Genomic DNA, 25,606 nt, shown 5'->3' on the forward strand with positions numbered 1-25,606 from the left:
CATAATAAATCAATTTTGAACTTCAACTCATATAATTCATCCATCCATCCATCCATTGTCTCCCGCTTATCCGAGGTCGGGTCGCGGGGGCAGCAGCTTGAGCAGAGATGCCCAGACTTCCCTCTCCCCGGCCACTTCTTCTAGCTCTTCCGGGAGAATCCCAAGGCGTTCCCAGGCCAGTCGAGAGACATAGTCCCTCCAGCGTGTCCTGGGTCTTCCCCGGGGCCTCCTCCCGGTTGGACGTGCCTGGAACACCTCACCAGGGAGGCGTCCAGGAGGCATCCTTATGTTTTTTAATTGGCAGTCATCTTGAATTGTAACATTCAACTTATGATTTCTGTCTTTTGACAAATAATACCTTTTTCTTTCAGTTACACTGTTAAAATGTTCCCCTGAACTAGAAATATAGATAAATGTTAGTGATTATTATAGAAGAGATTTCACACAAGGGGATACTGTGTTTTACACTGGTTGCCACAATGATATCTGAAGTGCACTACTCAGAAAGAAAGAAATGTCTTGAACAAATTAGCTTATGTGAATGAATATAACAAAATCCCTAAAATGTCTATTCAAATTATATCCTTGCAGGATCATTTATCTCAAATTGCCCGAGACACAATACACAGTGAAATAAAAAAAAATCAACTTGGAATGCTTATTTCTCAATATTTTGATTAAATATTACTTGTGTGAAGTTCAATGATGTTTATTGACAAATTAAATAAAAATCAAACATTCTGGTTTATCCATGAATGCATCTGAAATGGAAAAACCTACAATTTAAAAATGGTTAAGGCAGCAATGGAATCTAATGTTTGGAGTAAATATGAGAAAAATTAAATGTTTGAATACGGTTCACTTGAATAATATGAAGGCAAAATATAGAAACCTGCATGAGGGAAGCTGTGCCCAAATCAACAGTCATCTGTGTTCAAAGATATTTTTTCCATTCAACACGTAATACATTAAGCATGTTAAATTCTGAAATCTTTTCTTTTAATTTGTTTAGTTCATTTTATTTTAATTTAACAATATAAAAAGTTCACATTTCTATGTTTTGCATATTGTAATCTTTCTAGTTAGCCAATAAAAGGTGTCATTTTGCTTGGCTTTTCTCTACATTCATAATGGCTAACACGGTACAACACCCTAGTACTATGTTTTCCAGAAATTTGGATTCTGAGCCATCCTTCTTTGAAAATTTTCATACCTGTTAAAAGAGAAATAAGATTTTAGTAAAAATGCGTTTAAAAATAACCTTTTTGTTTATCCATTCATTTCCTAAACTTACTCAATCTAATTACAATTGCAGAGAACCAGAGTGCATGCTGAAAACAGAATCTGCCTTGGGCAGAATATAACATTTTTTGCAGCATGTGATTTTAATATCTCTTTCACACATTATATATGTGTCTGTTTCATTATTTTAACCAGACTGAATACATCATAACAAAACAGTTTGCCCCAGAGCCTGGTAAATATCTAAATATGCTACTCTACTTTATAACTTATAAAGTATAACCTTTATAACTTTATTTTGCTATGGACAGAGACATATCTGAAAGCTGTGGGAGCAAGAACATTTTCTGATTTTATTCACTGGTTATTTCAGTCAAATGTAAGCTAAAACACCAGTATGAAATGTAACGTGAAAAAACTTTGTGCATGAAATAGCAAGGGAATTTTATCACTGATGGGAATTTGTATTCAGCAGCTATTATATCCTATATGACTCCTGGTAACTAATGTCACAAATAAAAGGAGAAAAAAGAAGACATGACGAAATACTTCTTCAGTGGACATCTACAGTATCAATGAGAACTTAGAAAATTTTATCAGGGAAATTCACATAAAAGTTGAGTTCCCAGACCAGAGAAAAATCCAAATTAACATGGGGGAAAATGTGGAAAAACTGCATAGGCAGTGATGAGGCTGGAACTCAATCACACCCCACCTGCATCACCATACAATTGAAATAAAAATCTTTTTAATATTTTTTGTTTACTTTGAAGCATTATACACATTAAAGATGAAAAACAATGCTTTTAAACTTTATTTCTTATTTAATGGAACAATGCAGAAAAACTTTCTTAGAGGCACTGTATTTTAGTACTTTATCTTACCTAAATGGAGATATATTAAGCGGTTTCAGTGTCTTTGACTTCATTCATTTTAAGTATTGGGTTTTTGAAATGTTACTGTCTGATTTTGATGCATCCTATTTTTTTTCACACTGTGGCATTCAACCAGTGACTGTGGGAAGTACTAACTGCTTTTAAACTTTTTCATATGGTGTGTTATTGTGCAACGTGGGATCTTAATTTCCTTTGCTTTTTTAATACATGGGAGCTTTTGCCATTGAAAACAATCAAAGCCAATATGTCCTGGAAGTAAATTGACCTTAACATGCTTGTTTTCAAACATACAGTGGCATGCAAAATCTTGGGCATCCTTGCTTAAAACGTCTGATACTGTGAATAGTTAAGCGAGAAGCATGAATTGATTACCAAAAGTCATAAAGTTAAAGATGACATATTTCTTTAATATTTTAAGCAAGACTACATTTTTATTTCCATCATTCACAGGTACAAAATACCAAAAAAATGAAAAGGGCCTGAGGCAAAAGTTTGGGCATCCCCTTTGGCAAGTATCACTGCTTATAAAGGTTTTTTGTAGCCTGCTAAGAGTGTTTCATTTCTTATTTGGGGTTTTTTTCACCTATTCATCTTACAAAGGGCTTCTTATTCTGCAAGAGCGGAGTGGTGGCTCTGAGGTAAGGATCTGTGCTGGTATCCTGAAGGTTGCCGGTTCGAATCCCCATCACTGCCAAAAGAGATCCTACTCTGCTGGGCACTTGAGCAACCTCTAATTGCTCCAGGGGCGCTGTACAATGGCTGACCCTGCGCTTTGACCCCAAGGGGTATGCGAAAACTAACACATTCCTAATACAAGAAACTGTATAAGGCAAAATAAAGAAAAAAAAAAAAAAAGATTCTTGGGCCACCTTGCATGCACTGTGCTTTTGAGATCTAGCCACAGATTTTCAATGATGTTTAGGGCGGGGGACTGTGATTTTGAGGTGTGTTTCGGATCATTATCTTGTTGTAAGACCCATCTTTGTAACTTCAACATTTTTACAAATGGTGTGATGTTTGCTTCTAGAATTTGCTGGTGTTTATTTGAATCTAGTCTTCCCTCCACCAATGACTTTTCCCTGTGCCACTGGCTGCAACTTAATTCCAAAGCATGAACAATCCAGTTGGAGAGGTGTTCTTTTCCTGGAATTCGACACACTATTTTCTCCAAACATCCATTTGTACAATGTGGCCAAAAAGTTCCATTTTGACTTTATCAGTCCACAGGACTTGTTTCCAAAATGTGTCAGGCTTGTTTAGATGTTCCCTTGCAAACTTCAGGCGCTGAATTTTGTGGCTAGGATGCAGAAACGTTTTTCTTCTGTTGACTCAACCATGAAGGTCATATTTGTTATGGTGGTGCACCACCAATTCAGATTCTGGTCTTTTGCACTCAAACAGGGGTTTTTATTTTTCTTTGTAGAAATACAACAAGCAGTGCTTTATAGCAGTTCTTTCTAGTCTTCCAGATGTCAACTTGACCTTCACTGTTCCTGTTAATTGCCACTTCTTAATAACATTACGAAATGAGGAAACAGCTACTTGAAAACACTTTGCTCTCTTCTTAAAGCCTTCTCTTGCTTTGTGAGCATCAATTATTTTATTTTTTAGAGTGTTAGGCAGCTGCTTAGAAGAGCCCATGGCTGCTGATTGCTGGCACAAGGTTTGAGGATTTAGAGAATGTACACAGTCCAAATAAGGTGATTAAGGTCTGAGACCTCAGATATCTTGGGATACCCTGACTTTTGTATGGTGCTCCTTTCCTTTTTCAGTAATCTTGCACAAAAGGCTGAAAAGAAAGGAGTCATTTTTAACTTTATGCCTTTCAGTGATCAGTTCATCTCCTGCTCACTTAATTATTCACAGTAACTGACATTTTAAGCAAGGATGCCCAAACCTTTGCATGCCTCTTTGTATGCCACCGTGTCTTACTTTGCTCTACACAGGTAATCAAGATTAATGTAACTCCAAAAAAATAGAGGACAACAGGATTAAAAAATTGTCAATTCGTTTCTGGCAACCCAACTAAATGAGACATAAAATACATGCATCGCAAAAACAACTTCAATCAAATGCTTTGATCCAACCCAAATATGAATCACCTTGTAGAACAAAATAAACGTCTGCTGGATGCAAGTGCTTAAAATACTTAGCCCTTTTCCAAAATTTAGAATGGTTTAACTAATGTTTTATGCCTGTGTTGTATATCCTGTCACTCAAAGATGATGCTTTTTTATAATATTTTACATATAACTAATATTATTTATACTAATAATAAAAAAGGTGTAAACTCAATTAAAATGACATGTATAAAACTTAATAAAACAAATGTACACTTTGATCCCCTATACCAGAGCTGACCCAAGAATATTAAAAAAAAAACAAGCTTTATTTAAATTTTAAATCAAAGTTAAAAAAGTAAAGCTGCTACATACCTAACTTTAAACAATATTCTCCAGTGTTTACTGTGGTTGCATTTTAATACCCTTTTGTTTTTATAAAGTAACTTAATGAACAAATGCATATTACATTAGCCAATTCTCCCAGTTATCAGCATGATTATTTACTGATTAAAAAACTATACAAATAAATATAGGTGTAGCTCCAGATTATGCGGGATCAGGGAATAGTACTAGAGTAAGGAGACATTTGTGATATAAGTATTACATGTATAATGGCTTAGTACCCAAAAATGTGCCACTGATACTTTTTCATTCCCTTCTTATTCTGTTCTTTTAATGTCCCTTTTGGATGTTATATAACTTTTGATTGCATGCAGAAAACACACACATTGTGAGCACAATGCATTCTTTTTTTAAAAGCTCTAACTTTTATCATGCCATTTGCCAAATTTCCTTTTACGGCCAAAAATTAAAGTACAATTAAAGGCTAATAGGAATTCTGAGGAGATTCCCTCTAGGCAAATTATTTTAAGTACTTTGGTAAATTTACAGGAGTCCTGTTGCAATTGAAAAGCAACCTCTAATGATATATATATATATATATATATATATATATATATATATATATATATATATATATATATATATATATATATATACAGTGGAACCTCGAGATACGATCACCTCTGTATACGAGAAATTCAAAATACGAGGAAAGTATGAGCGAAAAATTCAGATCTAAATACGAGCATTGGCTCACGTAACGAGCCACGAGCCAGGCTGTGGGTATAGCTCGCGGCTTAGCGAGGGGGCGTGGTAGCTGTAGCGAGCCGCGTGGCGATCTGCGGTGTCTGCGTTTCTCACCTAAGTGCACAGGTGGGAAACTGCCCACATCCATGATTTGTCCTGTGGCTGATGGGCTGGGCAGGGTTGCCACCCGTCCTTTAAAATACGGAATCGTCCAGTATTTGAGAATGAAATTGCGCGTCCCGTTTTGAATCAATACGTATGCGTCCCTTATTTTTTTTTTTTTGTATTAAAAGTGGTAACCCTAGCAGTTGCCATGTCTTCCCCGCATATATAGAGAACCGCGAGCCGGTTAAGGGGGAGAAGAAGTAAAAGAAAAGAGAGGAGAGGAGAGAGAACGGAGGTTGCAGGAGGAGGCAGGAATCCGCAGCAGTAGGAAGTCGGTGCGAGAGATCGAGCGAGTACTGGCTCGCGTGTAGCTGAACAGGCGAGCCAAACAGCTGAAGCAGGACGGTGTAGAGAAGGTCAGCTGCATTAAGTGTCTCGCCTGTTGCAGAGCCCTCATGGGAGAAGCAGGTGAGACGCTAACAGAGAAGAAGCACCGGGGATTGTCATCTGTTTTTTGAAGACTGCTTCCTGTTGACGTTTTAACCTCGTGTTAAAGGATTGTTATTCTTATGTACTTTAAACCTCCACTTCACAACTGTTTTAAGGATTAAAGATTTATTGAATGCTCTACTGCACTTTGGACACCTGTTTTGATTCTTTTAATAATCAGTTATATTATTTACCAGTGTTATTTATTAAAGGTAGACTACAGTATATATAATTTATCAGTGTTATTTGTTAGGAAAATTGATTTTTATGTTAATATATTTGGGATGCGGAACGGATTAACTGGATTTCCATTATTTTCAATGGGGACGTTTGTTCTAGATACGAGAAATTCGCTATACAAGCTCAGTGCTGGAACGAATTAAACTCGTATCTAGAGGTTCCACTGTATATATATATATATATATATATATATATATATATATATATATATATACACACTGTAAATGTTGCTTGAATGATGATAGAGTTTTGCTGTAGAGATTTATCCCAATATGCTCTTTTGTTCAAAATGTCATTCTTTCTCAATACACTGCAGAACACTTAATGTTAAATAAACCAAAAAAAACTTCTGTTCTTAATTTTGGGTGTCAACATTGACACTCTTACAACAACAACACTGATTTATATAGCATGTTTTCATACAAATTATGTAGCTCAAAGTGCTTTACAAGACGAATAAAGAAAAAAAAAAAGAAAAAAAATATAAAAAATTGGCTATGCTAATTAACAAAGAATAAAGTCCTATGGCCAGGGAGGACAGAAAAAAAACAAAAAAAAAAAACTCCAAAATCTGCAGGAGTTCCAATGCCATGAGACCGCCCAGCCCACACTAAGCATTCTACCTAACATAAATGATCTAATCTGATCTATAAGACTATGATCGGTGGCTCTCACCATGTTGCACGTGCCACCTACCTATTTAACATTTTGATTGACCAGGTATTTTTTATAATAAGCACATTATATTAATGGTATTACCACAATGCAACAGTGTAAATAATGAGATTAAGCATGATGACAGCAGAAAAAGCACTTACTATACCATTTAGTGGAGTAATTTGCTGTCAGTCACTAATGGTTTGTCATTCTGAGAGGCAGAGAGGCAAATGCTTTCACTCTAATTCTGGTCCGTTTATTTGCTTTATTGTTTTATAGGGTTACTACAGTTTAAAAGTAAAACTATAATCACCACCACAAAGAAGAAGTGTAACAATGTGCTTGAGGGTAACACTTAGCTCTGAAGTTTGTGCATACAAAGCTCTAAAAACAGAACATGATTATTGTACAATGTTCATATAAAAGAAAAAATGCAGCAAATATACTAAATTTATATGCAGACTTACTATAACATTTAAGGTGATTTAAAATCAATGAAAAATATAGGAATGTGTTAATATACTATGCTGAAGAACTAAAACATTTGCTTGCTGATACTTAAAGAGAGACATATTCTGTAGGTTTCATTTACCATTTCATAACAACACTAGTAGGAATGAAGATCTCTGAGGGATTTGGTGTCATCTGAGATTGTGTAACTCCATAAGAAGTAGCAAAGTTACACAAGCTTTCTAACATCTTCTGAGTAAACTGCAAAAAACAGGGAAAAAATATTGTATTATGTGGTAAACAAAAATATAGTCAAAAACTAAATTGGCTTGACTTAAATTTCTCCAAACCAGTTTTTACAACAGAAATTGAGGACGACAAGCAAGAAAGGCAGTGAATTTATTCTAGTCCCAAGTATGACAGTTTATAAATTGATATATAAAGTCCTAACTGTTCTACCCAGATTCGCCAAGAGGAGTGATAAAATGTACATTACATACTTAAAATAAATACAATGATCTAACATTTATGACCTCCTCACCATGGCGGAAAGGTGTGTTATTTTTTGTAGTATTATTTAGAATCTAGTGCTTAAGATTTTATTAAACCCTTGCAAACTTTTACTTGTGAAATTAAGCATAAGATTTAGTGAAATAGAAGAAATTTTGTACCATAAAAGAATTCCTATTGCATTAATAATAATTTTACACCAAAAAGACAATTCAATCAAACAGTAATAATAATTACCTCAATAGTTCAGTAATAACACTGAAATGTTATAGGAAGGTTAGAATGCACCATAGTTGTAACATACAACTTGATCACTTAAGCCGATGTCACATTACACTACTTTTGGTTGTGGGGTAGGCTTGGGCGGTAATACGGTAATATGGTATCCCGCGGGATCTAAAAATAGCAACGGTATCAGTTTCAATACCGTTATACTGTCATAAAAACAATGCACTTATATGGGAGACAAGGATTAAATATTAAATATAATTTATTTAATGCCTAAAAATGCGTATGCATGGTTGTCATCACGTGACAATGTGGAGGAGAAAGAGAGAGGTGGGGAAAGATGGCGAGTCGCGCACCAAGTGACCTGGTCTCGAAAAAGAACACAACTTCTGCAGTTTGGCAGTATTTCGGGTTTCGACCGAACGAGAAGGGAGAGGCGGTAAATACGGACGAGGCAATTTGCAAATTGTGCAACAAAAAGGTGACAGCGAGAGATGGAAATACCTCGAACCTAAGGTCGCATATCCGAAACCACCATCCACTCACTGCTGCGAGGATGGACCCGAGTTCACTCAGTGCAACAGTTTCAATGCCTCCCGATGCAGGACCAACAACATCTAGGTCCACCGCCAGTACGCAGCCGACGATAATGGGGGCCTTCGGGAAAGCAACAAAGTACAAAAGGGACAGTGTCCGTTGGAAAACCTGTACTGATGCAGTGACAAAATACTTGGCGAAGGAAATGGTCTCTTTCCACACAGTGGAAAAAAAGTCCTTTACGGACATGGTAAAGGTCCTAGATGCCCAGTACGAGCTGCCTGGACGGAAATATTTCTCACAAACAGCCGTCCCACATTTATATAGTAAAGTTAGAGACAATGTTCAAGTGCTGCTGTCAGTGGCAGACAGTTATTCCTTAACAACTGACATGTGATCGTCAGTTAACATGACACCATATATGTCTCTGACTGTCCATACTATTACACCTGACTGGAAACTTGAATCCAAATGCCTCCAAACTACGTATTTTCCTGAGAGTCATACAGCAGACAATCTTGCTGCTGCGCTCAGAGCTGCACTTCAGGAATGGCAACTTCACGAGAAAAAACTTTCAGCCATAACCACTGACAACGCTGCCAACATTCATGCCGCATTCAGTTCCCTGCATTGGCCGTGGCTATACTACTTCGGTCACAATCTAAACTTGGATGTCACAAATGGATTGCATGACCAGAGGCAAAAATCAGAGCACGCCCTCGGACTATGCCGTAATATTGTCGGGGCCTTTTCACACAGCTGGCAACGTAAGCATGAACTCCACAAGAAGCAAGTGGACTTGGGACTCCCAAAACATAGTCTCATAACGGTAAGCCTAAAACGTGCAGAGAGTTCCTCAGGGGCAGGGGCTCAAATATAAAAAAAGGGGCATATATATACATATATATATATACATACATACATATATATATATATATATATATATATATGCTTTGCATCACATAAATAAATTATATTGAAAAGTAGGCTATATTAAAATAGAAAACCATTTTTTAAATTCTAATTTTTTTCCTGTATTTTTTATCAAATAAATGCAGGCTTCATGCGCATAAGGGACTTATTTAGCCTAAAATAAACGTGCATGCAAATTTGACCAAATGGAATAATATACATTAATGAACTTATTTATTTATGCATTCATTCGTTTATTTAGGCCTATTTATTCATTCATTCGTTTATTCATGCTTATTTATTCATTCATTTGTTTATTTAGGCCTATTCATTCATTTAATCATTTATTCATCATTCATTAATTAATTCATCCATCCATCCATCCGTCGGCAGGACTGTGCAACTCGCTGGGGCTCCAAACTGGCAATGGTGGAGCGCATCCTCAAGCAGGCCCAAGAGATCAGACACGTCCTGTCTGATGACAGAAAGAGCAGCCTGTCTCTGACCTGGCAGGACATGGACATCTTGAAAGCTGTTCACGAAGCACTGAAACCAGTCGGTGACTTCACTGATGTTTTGTCAGGAGAAAATTATGTGACCAGTTCCTGTATCCTCCCCATACTACAGCTCTGCAGGGACAATGTGTTGGCTGCGTCAGAAAATGACCTCCAGCTAACAAAGTCAATCAAAACTGGAATTCTAACAAAGCTGGAGGCCAAGTATGAATCCAATTCAGTGCGCAAAATATTGCGAAAATGCACTTTCCTCGACCCTCGTTACCGTGGAGGATATGAGACGGATGACAACGCATTGGCTGAGACCAAGGCTAAATTACAGGCTGAGATCGTGAGCTTAGAGGCAGCAGGTCCAGTGGCCATCAGAGTGGAAGAGGGAGAGGCGCAACCTGCACCCTCACGAAAAAAGATGACTCTGGGAAGTATGCTGCAAAAAAAATCTGATGCAATGGCAGGTCCCGTCGGCATCGGCACCGTAGAGGACCGAGTCAGAGCTGAAATAACAGCCTACTGTTTGGAGCCAGTTACTCAAGGAGACGAGGACCCACTTCTCTGGTGGAAAAATGCTGCCAGGCGTTTTCCCCAGATGTCACGAGTGGCACGAAAGTACCTGTGCGTCTGTGCCACAAGCACACCATCGGAGCGGGTTTTCAGCACCGCAGGTAAAGTTGTCGGTCCACAACGTGCCCTGTTAAAGCCGGACAAAGTAAACATGCTGGTTTTTCTAGCGAAAAATCTTGACTAGATTGATGCCACTTGCCATTCGTTCCTATTCGCACTGTGTTTATTTTTATTTATTTAATTGATTCAGGTATTTTTATTTGGTTTACGTTAAAAACAATATTGGAAAGAAGACTGGAAAGAAGTTTTTGTTTAGGACTATTGCTTTGCAATACGTTTTATAATATGGATGATGTTTATGTTAATTCAACTCTGGTTGACTGTTGTGGGTCTATTTGCACTTTTTTATAAGCTGCTCTTCTTTGTTATTAAAAGTTGTTCAGGCGGTGTGATTTAATTTAATTGTTTTGTGTGCGCGTCTCCGCGCGAAAACTGTTCTGGATGTTTATGTTAATTTAATTCTGTTTGACTGTTGTATTTGCACTTTTTTATAAACTGCTATTTGTTGCTAATAAAAGTTGTTAATATTGTTCTGCATGTTATTTTGTTATTGTTTCAGTATTAGTGTTTGATATTCAGTTTCTGAACGGTTTAGGCACAAGCCAACAGTTTGGTGACGCTGTCTGAGCCTTATGTCACATTTTTTTTTATTATTCATGGTAATACTGTATACCGAGGTAAAATAGGGAGGAGGTTTGACGGTATCAAAATTTGGATACCGCCCAACCTTATTGTGGGGTATATCAAATTTGCTGACTGTTATCACTGAACTTGTTGCTGCAATATGCCAAATTACATGATTAAAATCGCAGTGCATGTCACATTTACCGACCAAGTGCCAAACTTCCACCGCTTGCCCCTTCATCTGACAGCCAACTGCATGCTGCCTGAAGGAGCCAGTGATGTACAAATGGGTAACAGCTGCAGCAAATACATCAGCAATCTAAGCCCTTTATTTCTTTTTTTCCATTCTGTTACGGCAAGTAAAATATAAGACATCAAATAGAAAAGCTTCTCTTCTGTTTGTGAGGTCCACAACCCCCGTGCTGCCTGACGGAGCTGGTGCTGTACCAAAGGGTTAATAGCTGCAGTAGGTTCACTTGTAGTCTCTGCCCTTTTTCTCTTTTACATTCTGTTTTAGTATATAAAACATGAGACATTAGACAGATAAGCTTCTCTTCTATTTGTGAAATTCAAAATACATGTGTTCATTCTTCCTTGTCGCTGCATTGTACTTATATAGGCAAGCATTCATTGGTTGTCAGCTCTTCTGCCCACACACCTAGGCCTTCTGACTAAAGAGAAAATCTAACATGTTTGATTTTATCACTGATTCGCAGAATGGTTGATCTCAGTTGTTGGGTATATCACAATAGCTTCATGGAAGCATGCTGTTTACTGCCTCTGACTCACAAAGACAATGTAAATGAAGGCCATACCTGAAAACCATTAGAAAAGTTGTACTGTGACATAGGCTTTAAATACCAATGAGGGTTGAGCAGTATACACACCCACCTCCTCCCTGAGCAGCAATTCTGACAGACTGGCACAAAGTGTCTGCCCCCTCCTCACTCTGGCCATCTTGAAAGACTTTTGTTTCTCCTGCTTAAGCATGGCTTATTTGCTCTAGGCAAAAACTGAATATAATTTCTTCTTTTGTTCCTTACTAAAGGTACATTCTCAAAATAGAGAATGCATTTTTGATATAAGCAATCTTTAACACTAGAATTACCAGAGTCTATGAAAAAACTCACAGATCCGGCCCACCTTAAAACCGTTCTCAGCTCTCTTTTGTCTTCTAAATGTGCCAATTAACACGAGCAGCAAGCAGCCGGCTATTCCATCCCCCACCGCTGCAGAATGTTCACTAAGTTTTCCCAGCTCATGCCTTGTTTGATTATCTGGGAGTGACTGAAGTGCTGTAGTTTTACAGTGGAAATAACAGATCGTTATTTGGAACACACGCATTTCATGTGTGTTCCATTTCTACAGTAATCTGTGTAAACACATTTTTAAAACAGAAACGTTTTTCATATTTTAGTAGTAAATGACAAAATGTAGGCATAAACTATACAATGTATGAAGCCTGAAGTCCAAAGATCAAGTAAGCACTTTCACAAAAGGTTCAAGGATGATACAACAGCTTCCGTGGCGTAGCAGTAAGATTTGCTGACTTGTAATCAAGAGTCCCTGGTTCGATCCCCACTCACTCCTATATTTGCCATTTTCAGTAGTGAGCTGCTCCTTTGTTAATATTATACAGTACACACATACATTTGGTTTGCGTCTGTAAAAAACGGTGTGCATTTATAGGACTTGTAAAAGTTACCGTTTTTTTTTTTACTTTTATTCTCTCTAAATCATGATACATACTACCCCCACCCAGGGATCTGACGCTGTTATTTTATATTTGAAACGGAATAACTGGAGATGTGAGTGATGTTTTGAGACAATGGAACTGGACATTCTCTCATCTGGAGGGATAAAAGCTGACACACAAACGCTGGTGAATCTGCCTTCTTCTTATCTCACCGTCACTTGATTTTTTTTTATTCAGTTTTACTGAGTGTTCCTGCTCATGCTGAATTAGTGTGCACCTTATGGTGTATGATGTCAAAAAAACACAGACGTAGGTATATATGATATTTGAAATTATTCATTTTATGACCTGTATAGTACATTTCGGAAAACTTTGTGGCACGGATGCAACATTATTCATATTATTCATATTCATTCGCATAACATCTTGCGGTTTGTAATCAGTGACTGCGTGTTTTTTTTCCCCAATCGTGCCAGTCCCCACATGTTGCTGTATGATGTTTCTTTTGTACTCCAGGACATGCAGAGGATAGAATAGTACAGAGCAGTAAGTTCAGCGCTATATGCAATCATCAGATTCAAATGTTAACTGTTCACACACATGCAAGGATAGTCTTTCCTACATTTACAACGTGTGTACCTGTTACAATGTACACGCTTCTCTCTATGCTGTGGTTCCTATTACACACCTGAAAGAAAGAGACAATATATGTGAAAACATCATCGCACTAATGCAATATTATTTGAAAACGAACAGCATCAGATCGGGTGTGGACTTTTGTTGGCGCTATTACTGAAAGAAAAAAAGATCAACAGCACTGAATAAGCTCATGAGCTCTAACACCCCCCCCCCCCCCATCTGACTCGAAGTAACAGAGCAAGTACAGACGCAAACCAAGTGTATATGTGTACTGTATAATATTAACAAAAAGAGCAGCTTACTACTGAAAACGGCAAATATAGGAGTGAGTGGGGATTGAACCGGTGACTCTTGATCACACTTGGTTTGCATCTGTACTTGAGCTGTTTCCTAGAGTCAGATCCGGGTGGGGGAATGTTAGAGCTCCCAGGTGTGGATTTATGTTGGTGCTATTACTGAAAGAAAAAAAAGATGAACATGTGCGTTGATCCTGCAGCACTGAATAAGCTCACGCGCTCTAACATCCCCCCACCCAGATCTGACTCTAGGAAACAGCGCAAGTACAGACGCAAACCAAGTGTGATCAAGAGTCACCGGTTCAATCCCCACTCACTCCTATATTTGCCGTTTTCAGTAGTAAGCTGCTCTTTTTGTTAATATTATATAGTACACATACACTTGGTTTGTGTCTGTACTTGCTCTGTTACTTCGAGTCAGATGGGGGGGGGGGGGGGTGTTAGAGCTGGTGAGCTTATTCAGTGCTGTTGATCTTTTTTTCTTTCAGTAATAGCGCCAACAAAAGTCCACACCCGATCTGATGCTGTTCGTTTTCAAATAATATTGCATTAGTGCGATGATGTTTTCACATATATTGTCTCTTTCTTTCAGGTGTGTAATAGGAACCACAGTATAGAGAGAAGCGTGTACATTGTAACAGGTACACACGTTGTAAATGTAGGAAAGACTATCCTTGCATGTGTGTGAACAGTTAACATTTGAATCTGATGATTGCATATAGCGCTGAACTTACTGCTCTGTACTATTCTATCCTCTGCATGTCCTGGAGTACAAAAGAAACATCATACAGCAACATGTGGGGACTGGCAAGATTGGGGAAAAAAAACACGCAGTCACTGATTACAAACCGCAAGATGTTATGCGAATGAATATGAATAACATGAATAATGTTGCATCTGTGCCACAAAGTTTTCCGAAATGTACTATACAGGTCATATAACGAATAATTCCAAATATCATATATACCTACGTCTGTGTTTTTTTGACATCATACACCATAAGGTGCACACTAATTCAGAATGAGCAGGAACGCTCAATAAAACTGAATAAAAAAATATCAAGTGACGGTGAGATACGAAGAGGCAGATTCACCAGCGTTTGTGTGTCAGCTTTAATCCCTCCAGATGAGAGAATGTCCAGTTCCATTGTCTCAAAACACCACTCACATCTCCAGTTATTCCGTTTCAAATAAAAAATAACAGCGTCAGAACGTTCTGCGGCGGTGGGGGATGGAATAGCCGGCTGCTTGCTGCTCGTGTTAATCGGCACATTTAGAAGACAAAAGAGAGCTGAGAACGGTTTTAAGGTGGGCCGGATCTACGAGTTTTTTCGTAGACTCTGGTAATTCTAGTGTTAAGGAGTTATTGTGTAGCAAATGGGGTGTGCAATATTGGCAAAAAGTTATATCTTGATATTTTCAGGACTTTGACAATAACAAAAAGTAGACAATATTTTGTATCCTTTGAAAGTTTGTAAAAGTCTTATTGATCTAGGTTGGTCTGGTTACTAGGAAACAACAGTTAAGGAAAACGGGTCTTATTTATATACTTAAAACTGAAGTACAATAATACAAAAAACAATAAAATCACCAGTCAAAGTATTACTGAGATAAAACAGTGCAAGTATGAGTAAACCATTTTGAAGTGGCCTACAGGATTTACACAAAAAATTGCTCTAAAACCAACAAAACTTTTATAATAAGAGCATTTTAAATAAACACTTACCCTTAATGTAAACAAGACATGAATCTAAAGGAAATAAAATACTAATCACAATTGAACTTCAGGGCATGAACATTACAGTCCGGATAAACATATACTGTTCTGCTATAAGGTGAATTGTGCAGCATACCAGCAAGAACAAAAATCTAACATAATGTACTACTGTATAGTGTAAAAAAAAGTTCTGTCAAATACGGCACAGGAGAAAAAAAAACTATAGCATTTGTAACCAAATTCTGTCATATGTTGCACAAAGATAAAAAAAAAACTGTAACATTTTAAACAAATTACTAACTTCAAGTTCTGTCCAATATTGCACAATGATATCAGAAAAAAATAAAACAATTCTAAAATTTTACTTAGGAAACTTCAGGTTCTGTGTTCGAAACACCAGTCTATCCACAGCATCTGGCTTCAGAGCAGCATAATTACATGTTACAACATTTCCTACGGTGCTGAATGCCATCTTAAAAGGGCTGCTTAAGGCAGAGAGGCACAGGTACTTTTTTGCAATTTTCCCAAATTTGGGGAAATGCACTTCTTATGTTTTCCACCATTCAAGTGGATTTCCATCACTGTCCACCTGAGGTATCATCAAGTAGCTCTTGATCTCTTTTTTAATGGCAGTGAGTAGAGACTCACCTTCTCTGAATTCCTGTGTGGTTTTTTTTTATAAATAGCTACCAAAAGACATTTTTTTTTTGCTCCCTCCCTTGTGTCATTACCTGCTTCAACTTCTGCAGCCACTGGATTGGGATGGAGCGGGGCAAGGAGGTGGGGATCTGTACCAGTGTTTTAAATAATGTAAGAAAAAAATGTGCTTTGGAATCGAGGACCTTCAACCAAGACGGCTTGCGAAATAAAACACACCCGATAGGCAAATGGTACTTATGGAAATTAAAAATAATCCATTTGAACTGATTACGTGATTTGTTCAAATGGATTTTTTTTTTCCTGACACCTATGTGGGCTCCAAACTAGATCAATAGTGGAACACAGATTACTCACCAATAGTAATATGAAGCCTATCTCTAAAACAAAGAAGCCTCTTCCACTTGTAAATCCATACTGCACTGACAATGTCAGCCCCGCTGTCTAATGTCATGCAAACCATGCGGTCTTCTAGCAAAAGCCATGATGTCAGTGCATTTTTCAGACCTTCAGATTGCAACTTCTGGAAAGTAGGATATTTGCAAACAGCAGCTTTGCAGCTGCCCGATTTTGTTTATGAAATGCACTGTCAAGGAGAGGTATGCCTTGGAGGTTTGGCTTGACCATAAAGCCATTGTTCTGGCAAAATATGAAACCTTCTGCAGTTTATGAATCACAAAATTTTGGCAGAGCTGTTTGACCAAAATTTTATCTGTCAAGTTGTGTGTATCTTGGGGCTAAAGTATTCAAAAGTCTCTCAACCGCTTGAACTGGCACCATATTTTTGGGACATAATTGGTGACAGTTTTGTTACATATTATACTCAAAATCTGTTTTTGTTTTTGCTTATTTTTAACAGGATGTAGCTAGGATACTTCTAACATTAAAAAAATATATTTCCATATTCATTAAAGGACAAGCTTTGTATTTTTCAAATCAAAGTTATTTTGTCACAAACATAGTATTGTATGCATTTGCCATGTGATCTAAAGTTGTTTTCGATAAATTTTTAAAAATATCTTGCACGCACTGGCGGTTTATATAATGGATAATATGGGGACAGAGCACCACCAGAAACAAAAAGCCAAAAAACTTACAGAATATGTTCACTTTGAAGTGGCAAAAGTTTCAATACAAGAATAAACGCCTTCTGTGTTTCCAAAAGTATGTTTTTGACAACATAAGGCAACTGTAAATATTTGTTTTATCACACATTTCTGGTACTATTTTCTCAAGGTAAGCTGGCATTTTCTATTTGCATGTGTATTAGCAGTTTGAAGGAGTTCTCATATAAATATGTAAAACTATAATAACCTCGGCCTAAAACATCTAACAAACTAGCTAAATGTCAGGCTCTGGGGGTTTTACCATTATTTTTTTGCTTTTACTTTAACTTATCCAAAAATTGCAGCAAAATTATACTGAACTTGTTTGTTTATATTTTGGTTAAACAAATGTCATGCCATTCATATCATAAGCCATCATGAGAAAATTTTTGGTGAGAACAAGCCCTTCAGCCAAGCATAGATCTCCATTCCCTATTAAGTAGCGAAAATGAATGATTTGATTTGGGAAATGACCCAGCATGACTCATCCATACCAATCCATTTAATCTTTCAAAATATCATCTAGTTAAGTCTGAAGGCCCCCAAATACTACTGTCTACCATGTTTCCTCTTCTCCTCTGTTTGTCTAAACTGAAAAGATTAAAGCAGTTTAATGATTCATCATAGCTCAACTACGCTTGTTGCTAGAAAGAGGCTCCTGTTGTTGGCTGCATGTGAACTCACCACTTCCATTTTAATTAAAAGACCATCTTCAAATTTTGAAAAAGGAAAGGCATCTGGGCAACGACTTATTTTAAAGAATTTATACATACTGTAATTACTGTACCTTGAACTGACCAGTGACCTTAGTGTTAGTATGCACTTTCTGGCAAGTTTTATCAAGCATATCGGGTCATGCCTTTTCTCAGACCACAATTCAGTCTAACGATCACTAATTCCTTTTGCTCATATAAGCAGGTGAAATGTTAACGCGTCAGTGACAGATCTATCCAGTTGTGACAGCTAACCATTGCAGGAAATGATAAATCCACTGACAAATCCTCTTAATCCACTGGTGAATACTACATAAAGCTAAGATTACAAGACTCACCAGCTTTCCTTGGAAAGAAGTACTTATGCATTCAATAAATATGTGGTTCCTCAGAGAGGGCATTTAGATATTGATATATCTATTTACAGTATGCTAGTTTACTTTTACTAGACTTCTGAATACTGGACAGACTGTTTAAATTTTAAACTAAAAAGATTATTTATTAGAGAGGTATTTTTTTTTGCAACTGGAGAAGAGACATAGTAAAATACTCTTCTCCCAGGCTTTGAAAATAGGGAATATAAAAACTCCAGGTTGTTGAATATCATTCTTTCTTTTTTACACATTGGCCATGGTGTGTACTCAAGTAGATTGTGCCTGCTTAGTAAGGCTGGCATCACATTGCAGAACTCAACACAACTTTTAGTTAGTGAGCATGTCGAATTTAATTACTGCACTTGCTGAATTTTCAATTTTGTTACCTCCGACCATGTCAAATGATACAACTGGGAATCACAGGGCTGAGTGAAATTAGGTCACAACTTGTATTCTGCACCATGCTGGCAGTCCCACATTGTTGTCTTTTGTTGGCATCCAATCAATTTGGAAGAAGCTGTAATCTTTTTCCTTTTTTCATTCTGTCATGGTACAACAAACAGAAGACATCAAACAGACATCTGTGCTGGCTATAGAATTTGACAATGCCTCTCCATTGTTTGTGTTGTCCAAACCACTTGCTTTACTTCATTATTTGTAGCCGTCAAGGTTATTCCCTGTTTCTGGGCATTTAATTCATTGTATCGCCTAATGGTGCCTATTGCCTGTTAACTCACAGGGTTAGACTCACAATCTAACCCTATAACCTAAGAATCGTTATGATAAAATTAACCATTTCAATCTTGCTGTAGCAATTCTCAGATTGTAATGACTGAATTAATGGAGGTATCACTCTATATAACTGCAAGCAATTGACTGTGACTGTCTGCAATTTGGGTTTTCTTATATTAAGTAAATGAAAGCTACAACTGAAAATTATTGGAAAAGTAATATAGTGTCATCCTGGCTTAACTCGTGACCTAGCCTTTTTAAATGTTTATTTTCTAAAACAGGTATGTATTGTGAATCGTGATATGATATGCAAATATTGAATATTCATATACACAACATTTTTTCCTTATCACTGTACTGTGCATAATATTAGCATTCATCTAACATTCTGAGACTCGCAGTACCCCTCAAAAGTGCATGACTATCAAGTTAAATTCTCATTCCCCCCTCTCAGACAATCGCGCTACATTCACACAGTGGACCCTTCAAAGAAGAAAGACAGATGGACACAAACAACAACAACATTTATTTATATAGCACATTTTCATACAAATACTGTAGCTCAAAGTGCTTTACATGATAAAGAAAAAGAGAAAAAAAGACAAAGTAAGAATTAAAATAAGACAACACTAATTAACATAGAATAAGAGTAAGGTCCGATGGCCAGGGAGGACAGAAAAAACTCCAGATGGCTGGAGAAAAAAAAAAAAAATTTGCAGGGGTTCCAGACCATGAGACCACCCAGCCCCCTCTGGGCAATCCTCAAAAATCCTCACCCATGGGTTGTGAACACACCACGTGAAAAAGAGGGTCGTGATATCATAAAAGGTTGTGAAACACTGTTCTAGAGTTTCTCCTTGTGACTGGTTGGGTTTTCCACCAGTACTCTATCTTTCTTTCACATCCCAATGACTAATGTATTAGGTCAACTAGCAATTCTAAACTGGCCCAGTATGAATGTGTGCTTATGCGCAGGTACCCTATGATGAACCAGAATCCCATCTAAGGGGTGTATTGCTGGGATGGACACAACAACCTTGCAACCCTGGTACAGTATTTTTTTTTTTTTTTTTTTTTACATCTTTTCTGCTTCTCAAAAAATGTCCTTGCTTCTTTGTGTGGTGTTTTCAGCAAAAATGTAGTCAGTCTGGACAAGTCCAGGTAAATACATACGTTTTAAGGTGCACAGACAGCCATCTGGAAGAGAGCAGCTGCTCACATTGATGTCAAAAGAAACAATTTTTTCTAAATCTGCAGTCTGAATTGGCATACACAAAAAATATACATTGGCACTTACCTTAGAAATATAAACCTCAGTTTGGACAGGATTTCTCTAGGTGCACTACTCAAGCCAGTAATTCATGTGTTTAATTAATTTAACCACTGTAAACTTTGTGAGGTTTAGTGACTGTATTTTCACTCAGTTACAACTGAAATATTGCTTATTATCTCTCCATAACTTGTATATATATTTATATTATCCTGAATAATAAGTACACTCTTTAGGTGTTCTTCTTGTGTGTACAAATTAAGGTCACTATTTCAAACACATACCAATATGTGACACAGTATGTTTCTTTGTTGCTATGCTGACACTTTGGTTACCTTTAAGGTGCTGCCCACTGTTGTGTGAAGTTGCAGGAGATTTTTAGAAGTTCACGCTTCAACTGTAAAGTACATGACGTAAGTCACGTTTGCAAATTCTTCTGTTCAAAGTAAAACTAATCGAGTGTGCTAACTCTCTGCTCATTGATTATGATATTTTTTTCTCTTAAAAAGACAGTGACACAGAGGTTAATGACACCGACTAACAAATTCAGCATTGTAGGTTTGAATGTTTAGTCATTACTTATGTGGATTTAATACATTCTCCATGGGTGCACGCGTGTTTGTATGTTTTGGAGGTCCTATGGGTACTCTACCCAATGATTTGCATGTAAGGTTGACTGGCAATTGTAAATTGTTTTGAGATGGTATGAATGGGCCCTGAAATGGAAATGTATCTTTTGTAGGGTCTGTTGTGCCAGATTCTGCATGATTGGTTACAGTCCCCACATGACTCTGAACTGGATTAACACTATTCTATAGTGTTTCAAGTAAGTTTATACATGCCGCATGTCCTCTACTGTTCCCTTTGTCTCATATGAGTAAAGATTTAGTCTTATGTTATAATTACCTTAATTAATTTATTGAGTCTTCATCAATAATTAATCAATTTGAATTGAGAGAATTTTCTTGTGTGTACAGTGAAAATATTGGCATGTATTAAGTTATCAAGCAACTCTAAACTCATCTGATGTAAATAAATGCATGACTGTACTCTGCTGCACATTCAGTGTTTTTTTCTGTCTTGTAGCCCTTTCTCCCTGGTGAGAAACCGGCTCCCCACAACACTCAACTGAATAACTGAGTTATAAAACGATTGGATAATTATTTTTACATGCTATTTTACCAACCTAAGTTAATGCTTTATGTGATCCTAAAATGCATCACTACCAATCAAACTGGCTTGAAAGTTTATTTTTTTCCCTCTATTTAATCAAACTTGGTCTGAAATTGTGCAAAATGAATCATAACTCAGAGGAGTGATGAAACATACTTAAAATTACACCAAGCTGATTTTAATTCTCCACAGCCATAATACATTTTAATTTGCCACATGAAATTCTATTCTAAAGTGAAGGAATTTTTTATGGTTTTCACAAAATACCTAGTCTATTTTTTCAGTTAAAATGGTGCTCAATGTGTACATGCGATGCTCTGCAAAAATGTGTGCGAAGTATGATACAGCAGCAGAGCTCTCAGTATGCTAGGAAATCAATTGAGTATGCCATCTTCCTTTGAATCAATGTGACAATATGCAACTGAAAACATGAACACTCTTCATATGCATAGGCAAATCATATTTTTTCTTAGGTCATGTGTACTCAGATTCGATTTTTTATATGCAATGTCATGAACCACACACTACCAACACCTTATATACAGTAAAGTTGCACGTTGCATCAGTTTTTCTGGCTGTAGCCACTATGCAATCTGAGATGTGTATCAGCGTAAAAAATAAATAAATAATATATATATTGTCACACACGTGCGCATGGGAGGTAGCTAAAGGGCTTGAGTAAGGGCAGTTCCGAGACATACCGAGATGTGGCAGAGTGCACTGACTCTTTTTCTCCCTTGCCTGCAGACCATTCACGGGAGATCCCACCTGGTCCTGTTGACGTCACTTCCGGGACCGAGCCAATGCAATGAGACCTTGCCGGCTCCGGTCCCTGTGATGTCATGTCCGGCCTCGCACCAATGACAGAAGACCTCCATGAGCCCGACCCCTTTGACTTCACTTCCTGTCTTCCCCTTTAAAAGTCTCCACCTTTTCCCTGTTCCCTCAGTTCTGTTTTGGACTCTGTTTTGTGCACATCAGTGCTATATCTATTGAAAGCAACTTTGCAGCCAGGAAACCAAATTATATGGGTAGCTGCCCCAAACCTTTTCACGACTCTTATGTCTGGTTATTGTGACAACATATATATATATATATATATCGCATTTTCATACATTGTCAGGTCTGCCATGAGTGTGCCACCTTCCAAAATTGTACTCTTCATCCATGGCTTGCTCCTTCCAATCCGAGGCTGTGTGAAAAACATTGTAATACTATTTCCAGGAATTTTATATATGAATTTACTTAACTGAAATCAAGAACCATAGAACCCAATGGGTGGGGTAATTGTGGCAGGGGGTCTGCTATTTACATATTACTTTGTACACTGCTAAATTTTACAAAAATTACAATAGTAAGATTCATAGGGAGTGGCAGTGTGGTGCAAGTTAGTTAATCGTTCACTTAACAGTTCCACTGTACTTCGTATACATTTCAGTTTTTATTAAAGCTTTAGATTTTTAAAAGAGCCAAGGCCACCTGCATGTTGATAATAAGTTCATAATGCCAATCAACACTTAACATTACATACTTTCTGTGGCATGTTGTGTGCACATTGTGGAAATGAAAAAGGCAGATTATGTGATAGTACTAAACCATGACAAAACAGATTTAAGCACTACAAATAATTATCAAATTTTATACCACATGCTAAATTGCTGAGGAATAGTCTTAAAAGAACAACACAGGGCAATGTTTTTGAGTGATTAAAAGTAATCAGTAACTGTCATTGCTTCTTTCAGTAGACATATACTCAAGGCTATAATATAATGAGGTAGTTACGAGCCATGATTCATACCAATTTTAAATAAACTTTGATTTTTTTTTTTCATTATAGCATTGTTGAACCTTGCTGCTGGTGCAGTCACATGTTAATATCAAATACCACACCAGCCTCTATGTACAGTATTCACGCAATCAACACCCTGCTGCAGATGCTCTCTGTAATCTATGAATGAAATAACTGGAGTGCTTACAGTTTTTTCAGATTTGTCTATGATCTTCATTACACGAAAGACTGTGAGTGGTTTTAAGTGAGACATTTTTTTGGTGATTATTGGCTAGTTGTCTACAGAATAGAGACAGTAATTCACATCTGGTCATTAACATTTAATGATGTCAATAACAGTGGCTGGAAATGATCGTTTGAGGTAAAATGTATACTTTAGGGAAAAGCATGTCCCTGGGGCTGAAAGGCAGTAATCTGAAGTAGACAGCTGGTCTTATTTTAAAGCAGCTGAATCTCGCAAAAATGTTTTAACATTCCTAAAATGATATGGATATGGTGATTTACAACAGAGTATTTGTGCAGTCTCAAGATGCAGATCAATATTCAATAAAACTCTTGGCTTTAAAAATGGACATATTAGGTATGTTTAAGGCTTTTGTTTTCATGTTTCTACTTATGCCCCTGAAATTCAGTTTAAACCAAATGAACAGACATCATATATTTTCTTTTTTTCAGTTTATAAAACATGCTCAGTTTAGCGGACAGCTGCATGTGGCAAGTTACATACATTATATCTTGATTGTGAACAGATTATCTCAACTTGACAAATCGTGAAATAGTCCATGAAATTGTACTTAGACTTGAGAAACAAGTACGCAGATTTAACAGAATTACTGTACCTAGGTCTTTTTTCTTGAGTATAACCACTTAAGAAGCCAGAATAAAGATACACTGTCCACACATTTATACAATATCTACAGTATATACATCTAACCTGAAACAAGCTCAGAATTACCTGTGTAAATGAATCAACTGCAGACACAGCTGCACTAGCCACTGGAGTCTGCTGAATCAGTTGCTCTAAAGGCTCAATAGACACCCCAACCTGAGCAACTGAAGCAGTTTGTGGAAGAGCCATCATTCCAAATGGATGCTGTCCTCCTTCACCTAGAATAATTCAGACAACAAAAGCAAAGCAGTCTATCAAATGGAAAATCGTAACACAAAAAATGAAAATGCAAACAAATAATTAAACTGTTTTTTTTTTGTTTTTAAATTAGATATCAAATGCTTCAAATCTTCCTTGTTCAAAAAAATTACCCTATTATATTTCATACTATGCATGATTAATTGTGGTATTTATGTTTATTCAATATGAAAGACCTCTGCAGGATTCTAACAGTGACTTAACCACATTAAAGCTCTACTTTGTTTATAGACTGATATTTTAATACTGAAATTAAAAATGCAAATGTTTCTGAAGAAAATAAATTTCAGAAATTCAAGTACCTATCAGAAAGACCATCTTTCAATACAATGATTTAAAATATCAAGACATAATTAATAATACTCTAGTTCTGACCAAGACCTAAACTTAAATAAATATAACCCAAAGTGGCAAACACTTAACAGATTTCACTTAATCATTTTAATTTCAAGGGGTAGCAGAGCCATACAGGGCTAGCACTGATGCCTCATGAATCCACCTTTGGTACAAATTCCACATCCAGTAATTGTCCTTTTGGAGTTTGTACATCCTTCCCATTTCTTGATTTTTCCATCTTCCTACTACAGTTAGGTCCATAAATATTTGGACAGAGACAACATTTTTCTAATTTTGGTTCTGTACATTACCACAATGAATTTTAAATGAAACAACTCAGATGCAGTTGAAGTGCAGACTTTCAGCTTTAATTCAGTGGGGTGAACAAAACAATTGCATAAAAATGTGAAGCAACTAAAGCACTTTTTAACACAATCCCTTTATTTCAGGGGCTCAAAAGTAATTGGACAAATTAAATAAATGGAAATAAAATGTTCATTTCTAATACTTGGTTGAAAACCCTTTGCTGGCAATGACAGCCTGAAGTGTTGAACTCATGGACATCACCAGATGCTGGGTTTCCTCCTTTTTAATGCTCTGCCAGGCCTTTACTGCAGCGGCTTTCAGTTGCTATTTGTTTGTGGGCCTTTCTGTCTGAAGTTTAGTCTTCAACAAGTGAAATGCATGCTCAATTGGGTTAAGATCAGGTGACTGACTTAGCCATTCAAGAATTTTCCACTTCTTTGCTTTAATAAACTCCTGGGTTGCTTTGGCTGTATGTTTT

At 37.0% G+C, this 25,606-nt stretch overlaps 1 protein-coding gene across 1 annotated transcript in view; it reads right to left on the reverse strand.

Annotated features, from left to right (window-relative positions):
* Positions 1 to 720: 720 nt before the first annotated feature.
* The window catches only part of hikeshi (heat shock protein nuclear import factor hikeshi), a 40,679-nt gene continuing 15,793 nt past the window's right edge, over positions 721 to 25,606 (reverse strand). The window contains exons 3-5 of the mRNA XM_028800106.2: positions 24,295 to 24,446; positions 7,374 to 7,492; positions 721 to 1,213 (exon numbers count right to left, since the gene is read on the reverse strand). Coding sequence (XP_028655939.1) covers positions 1,159 to 1,213; positions 7,374 to 7,492; positions 24,295 to 24,446 — 326 coding nt within the window. The 3' untranslated portion in view covers positions 721 to 1,158. The remainder of the gene's footprint in view (positions 1,214 to 7,373; positions 7,493 to 24,294; positions 24,447 to 25,606) is intronic.

Source organism: Erpetoichthys calabaricus, chromosome 4, assembly GCF_900747795.2.
Source record: "Erpetoichthys calabaricus chromosome 4, fErpCal1.3, whole genome shotgun sequence".
Taxonomy (NCBI): Eukaryota; Metazoa; Chordata; class Cladistia; order Polypteriformes; family Polypteridae; genus Erpetoichthys; species Erpetoichthys calabaricus.